Here is an 8115-nt window from a genome sequence, read left to right as displayed (position 1 = left end):
CAACCCCAAAGTCTCTTTTTCTAGTCTGTAAATTTTATATATATTGAGAGGTAAATATCAAAAGTCTTTAAAAGTGCTAAAATTTGATGTGTGTTTTCCAAGCAGAGTTCACTTAGAAGCAATCCAGCATTGCAAGAGAGTTCGAGAAGTCACAATAAATAGAAACAGAGGGAAAGTGGTTTTAGGTGAAATCTGAGGCGCTGTAGCATCAGTGAACCGAGAACGATCTGTGCACACACTGAAAAGCCCCAGCCAGCAGAGAAATCGCGCTAATCCTTGTGTTCTTGTTCAGGAACAAGAGCCTCTCTCCTCACGGTACCCTGTGAGTACAGAACCTTGGCCTGAGTGCTGGGATTTTTTTTTTTTCCTTCTTCTTTGCAGTGCCAGGAATGGACATTCTACCTCCAAGCTACACCCTCAGCCCTATTTTTTCTTCTTTATTTTGAAACACGGTCTTCCTGAGTTATAAAGGGCCTCACTCAGTAGCTGAGGCTGTCTGCGAACTGCGATCCTCCTGTCTCAGCATCCCAAATGCTGGGATTACAAGGATGCGCCACCATGCCCGGATTTTTTTTTCTTCTTCTTCTTCTTCTTTTTTTTTTTTTGGTACTGAGGATTTTGATACTGAGTCATCCTACCTCCAAGATACAGCCTCAACACTATTTTACTTTTTATTTTGAAACAGGGACTTGGCAATTTGCTGAGTGTTCTTTTGTGAAAGTGGAACTTTCACAAATAGCTGAGGCTCACCTTGAACTTGTAATCCTCCTATCTCAGCCTCCTAAATACTGGGATTACAGGAATGCACCACCATACCTGGCAGGAATGAATCTTCAAACTAAAAGCGGTTACATGATTCCCTTTTCTAAACGCTGTTTAAAATCATGGTGTGGGTGTTAAAGCTTCCTTAAATTAACCAAAAAATTATTATTATTATTATTATTATTATTATTATTATTTTAATTAATTAATTTATTTTTTGTGGTATGGGGATGGAACCCAGGGCCATTGTACCTCCAAGTTACATCCCCAGCCCTATTTTTTAGTCCTTTTTTGTTTGAGACAGGGTCTCACTGAGTTGTCAAGGGCCTCACTAAGTAGCTGAGGCTGTCCATGAACCACGATCCTCCAGTCTCAGCCTGAATGCTGGGATTATAAATATGTGCCACCACGCCCAGCCCAAGTGCCCTTTAAGGGTGGTGGTTTGTGAAAACAGTTTCAGAAAGAAGATATTCTAGAAAACTCAAGTCATTAAGTAGGCCTGAATGTTTCAAATGCTAAATCCTGTTTTTTTTTTCTTTCTAGGAAGGAAGCGCGGGGACTTACACTCGGGCCACCGCCGTGCATCTTCAGAGCCCGCACCGTGGCCACCAGCACCACCACGTTGGGCACCAGCCCGGAAGCTCGGCATTTGATGTTGAAGAATTTCTCCATCCCGATGTCGGCCCCAAAGCCAGCTTCGGTCACTGTGGGAAAGCAAGTGGGAAACGTGCTGTTATCCTCCAGAAACAAGAGAAGGCTTGGAGAGTCACTAGCAATGGTGAATGAGTGTTGCTCAAAGACAGGTTACGTCCCTCGCCCCCGACTCGTGGCAGGCTTGCATCTTGTGCCTGTTCCGCTCTCTCCCCGGCTCACACCGTCAGGTCCAAAGAATTCAATGCTGAAGCCAAGAGTTTCTTCCAGGATGTTAACTCAGAGCAAACCTTTTCTTAGCACAGGGGGATTTTCAACTTTGTTGTCAGATTTCAAATTGTGTCAAAGGACAATGCTAGTGCAGTTATGAATATCCTTTTGTACCCTTTAATAGACTTAGGGCCATTTATTTATTTATTTATTTATTTATTTATTTATTTATTTATTTGTGTTACTGGGGATGGAATCCAGGAGCTTTCTACCTCTGGGCTATACTCCCAACCCTATTTTTTATATTTTATTTGGAAACAGGGTCTCACTAAGTTGCTGAGCGCCTCACTAAGCAGCTGAGGCTGGCTTCGAACCTGCGCGATCCTCCTGTCTCAGCCTCCCAAGTACTGGGATTACAAGTATGTGCCACCATGTCCGCCTTAGGATCATTTATTTTTGTGCCTCCTGCTTACTTCTTGCCAAAACTCAAGGGAGCTGAGTGGCTTAAGAGGGTGACCAGGAGACTTGATGAGAGGTCACAGTGATACCAGAATCAGAGGACACTCATTTCTACCCCAGACCCCACCCCTAGCAGAAATGTTACTGTGGAAGCCGGGCTTGGTGGTACACTCCTGTAATCCCAGGAGGCTGTGACAGGAGGATTCCAAGTTCAAGAACAGCCTCAGCAAGTAGTGAGACTTTTATAAACCTAGCAAGACCCGGTTTCAAAATAAAAACAAAATAGGGCTGGGGGTACAGCTCAGGGTCAGAATGCCTTTGGGTTCAATCCTCAGTACAAAATAAAATGAAATGAAATAAAGGGCCAAGGCAGTGCTAGACACTGGGTCAGCCGCGTCTTCATACCCGAGGAGACCTCAGGGTCTTGTTATTCAGTGTGTACTCAGGGACCACAGCCGCACCAAGGAGCTTTGCAGAAACGTGAAATCTTGGGCCTCATGAGACCTACTGAATGAGCGTCAGCACTTTGACAAGACCCCCGGCAGAGATGAATGTCAGCACAATCCACAAGCACACCGCACAAGGAAAGGAAACGACTGCTGCAATTCAAAGTAGAAACGGGAGCCGGGCGTGGTGGCGCACACTTGTAGTCCCCGCGCTTGGGAGGCGGAGACAGGAGGATCGCGCAGGTTCGAAGCCAGCCTCAGCTACTTAGTGATAACCTGTTTCCAAATAAAATATAAAATACGTCTGGGAGTATACCCCGGAGGTAAAAAGCCCCTGGGTTCCACCTCCAGTACCACCAAAAAAAAAAAGTAAAACTGGATGAACTAGGTATCATATACTGACAGAGCAACCGAGACCATAATTGATGCCACATGAAAACTGACAATAGCCGGGCGTGGTGGCGCACGCTTGTAATCCCCGCGCTTGGGAGGCGGAGACAGGAGGATCGTGCATAGGAGACCCTGTTTCCAAATAAAAATATAAAAATAGGTCTGGGAGTGTAGCCTGGAGGTAGAAGGGCTTCCAGGAACCCCAGTACCACCAAAAAAACCCAACAACAACAACAAAAAAACTGACAATAAAAAATTCATTCAGTTATAAATAAAAAAAAACATTTAAAATGTGAACAAATCAAGATGTTAATCCCTAGCCTTCACGAATTATAGAAATCTTAATAAGAACTAAAATAAACAAAAACTTACATGCAATTTCAAGCAAAAAATAAATCTAATTCCTTGTTTCTTTTTTATTATTTCACACGCCTTTATAATTTTATTGTTGTTCTTTTCTCTTGGTAGTACTGGGGGTGGAACCCAGGGTCTTTTCTACCTCTGTGCTATACTCCCAGACCTATTTTTTATATTTTATTTGGAAACAGTGTCTCACTAAGTTGCTGAGAGCCTCACTAGGTAGCTGAGGCTGGCTTCGAACCTGCACGATCCTCCTGTCTCAGCCTCCCAAGCACTGGGGTGACGAGCGTGCGGGCACCACTATGCTTGGCTCCCTTCAGTGATTTTTATAAAATAGGTAAAATTTGCAGTCTCTTCCCTTACTTTAAAATTATCATTTTTCTTGCTTGTACTATAAACATTCAAACTTTATGATTATAAATGGCAGATTATAATTTTATTAAGTTGATATAGCAAGATTTATAAGATTATGCCCCTTGTTATTGAACATTTGGGTTATTTCCAACATAAACAATGTTACACTGAAAATAGCTGTGTATATGAACTTTAATCTCTTTCAAATTACATTCTTGGAAGAAATTCCCAAGGGTAACTTTATGGGGCCAGAGGATATAAAAAATTTTTATGACCACTGATAGGCTTCTGAAAAATTATATTTCTTTAAAGACATTCAATTTGGAATGAATATGGCCACAAGCCATTTTATCCTTTATTATATTTTCTTTGAGCAAACTTTTTAAAGCACTGAAGATCATTCCTTTTTATGCAGTATTTGGGATAATGCTCATGATTTTATTAATCCTGGATAAAACCGGAGAAGACTGCTTCCAGTGACAATCATTGCCTCGGTGGCACTCCTGGAATAGCAGTGCCGACATTAGTATGTAGGTAGGTCCCACAAGAGAAATCACTGCGTTGACTTTCATCAAGGTCATAGGGCCGGGGCTGTAGCTCATGGTGGAGCACTTGCTTAGCATGCAGAAGGCTCTGAGTTCCGTCTCCAACTAACTCCCCCTCGAGTTATTATAAAGTGGGGATCTCATGCAGGCAACCTTATAGAGAGTCTATGTGACTGCCCTGTGGGAGTGTCCCAGACGTGGTCCTTACCGCCACCCCGGCCCCACCCCATCCTGAAACCTTGGAGAGCTATTTTACCAATATGAGTCTCTGTGTACTCACTTGACTCTTTGGAGGGTTAAGTGAGATCATCACCTGCGAAGCGCCGAGTGACTGTTGTGGGGTGCCCAGTAAGACCTCACGCAACGTAGGGCTCTCCCACTTGCTAGAAATCATACTCAGTTCTAAAGCACATGTTGATTTCCGCATGACCGGGCATTTTTCCTCAGTGGTAGAGCCCAGGAGTAGGATCTCCACCCTCCAGCGCTCCCAGGAGGGAACGGTGGAGAGACCATCTACACCCAGCTAGAGAACTGCAGGGCAGTGCAGGAGGAGGGGAGTTGGCCTGGGAGTTTGGGGAAAGGTGACGGGGCTCTGAGGATCAGACAGAATTTTTCCAAGTAGAGAAGGAAGGAGCTGGGAGGTGCAGGAGAGCAAGAGAGCACAGAAAGAGTTCACAGGTTAACTGAGAACAAGAGCAGAAATCGACGGATGAGGAAGAGAGAATGGAACGACAGTGCCTTGTGAGAAGCCATCACTGCCACCAGCAAGACCTGTCCTTGTGCCAGGCCAGTGCGGAGTGAGGAGCAGGGTTCAGGGGCCAAAGACTTAAGCATTTATTTCATTGATACGGTGTTTTGAAAAACTGTTCAGCCGGGGGTGGTGGCGCACACTTGTAATCCCAGTACTTGGGAGGCTGAGACAGGAGGATCGCAGGTTTGCGGCCAGCCTCAGCTACTCAGCGAGGCCCTTCGGAACTTAGTGAGACCTTGCTTCAAAATAAAGAATAACAATAATTTAAAAAAAATTGGGCTGGGAATGTAGCTTGGATGTAGAATGTCCCTGGGTTCAATCCACAAAAAAGAAAAAATATTCAATGCCACCGTACAGCTGCAGGAACACGGTGATGTACATTTTACACACCGGGCTCAACCGGGCGCTTTCCAGGTTCTTCCCAATTGGACGAGCTACCCGAGGAATTCTTGCTAGACCATGAGCTCTGTAAGGACAGAGACCATGCCTGAGAGGTTAACACAGCCAGGCACACAGGAAGCCTCTAATGACTATCAATCTCCTCAAACCAGGTTCCAGTGTGCTTGGTCACAGATACAGATGAACAGGAGTTTATTTATAATCATTTAATCCCTTCAACAAAGCTGAAAGCTCAAATTCCCAGCTCTTCTCTTCCTCAGTTCTCACGTCTGGTCGCCATGTTCTCCTGCCTCCATGGCTCCCCACTTCCTAAGGGAAAGAACCCAAGTGTGTTCCCATGGAATCCAAGGCTGCTTCCTGGGAATCTCGTGCACACGCTCCTACCCCACCGTTAGCTGAGTGGTGCTCACTTAGAGGCGCATCTGGCACCGCACACAGCATCCGACTGGACTTTTCTGCCATTCCCACCTGGAGGGCAACGACAGGCCGTATTCACTCGTATTTCCACACCTAACACAGCCCCTGGCAGATAGACGTGCATGAATTAACAGAGTGCATTGATGAGGTCGAGTCAGGCCACAGTTCAAGAGAGAGATCAAAAACAGGATGAAATAGAACGAAAAAGATGTTCTTCATCTCCTTTCTACAATCCCCAAACAGTTTTAATGAAAGGTATGAATGTCCTTTCTGCTGATGACGTGACCACTTCAAACGTCTACAGAGGCTTGCTAAGCTTAATTTCCTATTTTAAGAAGCAAACTGGAAAGTAAACATGAAGCGGGAATAAAGAGCACTCCAGTGAGGGGGAGGAACAAGGGTGCGTTATACAGGCCCAGAGACCCTGGTTGCCAAATGCAAAGGAGACACGGGGCCAAATAATGTGCAGAGAACAGAAGAAAGTGCCAAATCCTCACGCTTTTGAAGTCGTGCACGCGATCACCTCCTTGTTGCTTATTTTTGGGTATCACGATACACAAGAAAGCACGGTGTGCGATCAGTGTTTACACAGAAGAACCGGGCGTGCTGGCACATACCTATAATCCCAGTGCTCAGGAGGTTGAGATAGGAGGTCCTCAGGGTCAAGGCTAGCCTGGGTACCTTAGCAAGACCCTGTTTCAAAATAAAAAATAAAAGGGCTGGGGGTATACCTCAGAGGAGAACTCCTCTGGATTCAATCCCCAGTACCATCGTCCAAGAAGATAACTATCACTTGAATAAGGCATCACCAGTGACTATTTACTGGGAAATTGATGCTGGACATACTGTGTATCTGTGCCTTAGTACTCCAGGGCCTCAGCATAAAGACCCACCCTGGGAGAAGGGTACAGACACTCTTGTTGGCAGGTTCCATCTCCTAAACACTTCCTGGAAATTGCCAACATAAAAATCTGTAGGTTCAGTTTTCCTAGGGACCAGAAAGAAGCAATTTATTCCCTTGTCATATTTGTTACTCTCTATAAAACCTGAAAGAGACCCAGGGCAAAGGACTTTTTAATGGTGCATTGTTTCTGAATCATGAAGCAAGGCCGCTTAGTAAAATTCAGCTTTCCTGAAAAGATTGTAATGTAGACTTCAGAAAGCTGCATAGTTAACAAGGCTTGCAATAAAATGTTTGCACGAGCCACAACAATTATTTGTCTTGGCGATATCTCTTCGTTTTGCTACAGCCATTCAGCTCACAACATGAATGGAAGCAGGAAAAGCTGACTGATGACCCTTATTGTGTAAATACAGAAGTTATTAGATAGTGATTCTGTATAGCAAGGCTTGATTCAAACTTCAAAACCAATCATCGGCTCACAAAGAGAAAGGCCCAGGGGGTCCAGACGGGGAAGGGACTACGATTTGGACAAATACAGTCAGCAACTGCACAGCAAACAGAGCTCTGAGCACAGAGGGAGAGTGAAAATCAGGCACCTGGCTGTCCACCGAGATATACTGGGGCACTCGCATTTCTACTATAACAATTAAAAAGAAATAATAATGATACCCACAAAAACATGACCGCAGTCACGCATGGCAGATAGGAAATTCTTCAACGAAGGAGCGAGATGGTTTTTATGTCAAGTTATTCTTTCATGCCCCCAACTTACTGATCACACAGAAGAGAGCTGTAGAGATGGGCAGGTGGTGCACGCCTATACCACCTGCACTTGATACAGGAGAAGCACAGGTCTGGGACCAGCCTCAGGAACTTAGTGAGACTCAGTAACCTAATGAGACCCTGTTTCAAAGCAAAAACTCAAGAAGGGTTGAGGGTGCGGCTTGGAGGCAGAATGCGCCTGGGTTCAATCCCCGCTATCCCTCCCTGTCTCCCTCCCCCACAAGCAAGCTACAGTGACCACTGGGACCCAGACTTGAAGAGAGTCACTAATTGGATGGCTTAACATTGCCCCTTCACAGAGAGGCCCTATAAAACACAGGTTCATAAACTTCTGGAGCGATGAGGGAACTTCAGGAGCAACGTCCTCCAGCTGCCTCCTGGCTCCGAAGCCCAGCTGTTATCTTCTTGAGATAATGACAAGGGACCCACGGTGTGTCCGGGTCCCTCCCCTGCACGGGTCCAGCCCTCCCTACTATACTATGCACTCTGCCACTGGCCTTTTTTGTTTTGTTTTGTTTTGTTGGTGGTACTGGGGTTCCTGGAAACCCTTCTACCTCTGGGTTACACTCCCAGACCTATTTTTATACTTTTTAATTTGGAAACAGGGTCTCTTAGGCCAGCGCGGCTGGCTTAGAACCTGCGCGGTCCTCCTGTCTCCGCCTCCCGAGCACGGGGATTACAAGC

At 45.4% G+C, this 8115-nt stretch overlaps 1 protein-coding gene across 1 annotated transcript in view; it reads right to left on the bottom strand.

Annotated features, from left to right (window-relative positions):
- Window positions 1-8115, bottom strand: part of MTHFD1L (methylenetetrahydrofolate dehydrogenase (NADP+ dependent) 1 like) — a gene marked incomplete at both ends in the record, with an annotated part of 206675 nt that overhangs the window by 77330 nt on the left and 121230 nt on the right. Inside the window, one exon of the mRNA XM_080700390.1 lies at window positions 1327-1466. Within this exon, the coding sequence (XP_080556516.1) occupies window positions 1327-1466 (140 nt within the window). The remainder of the gene's footprint in view (window positions 1-1326; window positions 1467-8115) is intronic.

Source organism: Muscardinus avellanarius (assembly GCF_963383645.1).
Source record: "Muscardinus avellanarius genome assembly, chromosome: 8".
Classification (NCBI taxonomy): Eukaryota; Metazoa; Chordata; class Mammalia; order Rodentia; family Gliridae; genus Muscardinus; species Muscardinus avellanarius.
The sequence above is the reverse complement of the archived record's forward strand: the minus strand, read 5'-3'. Positions and strand labels throughout refer to the sequence as shown.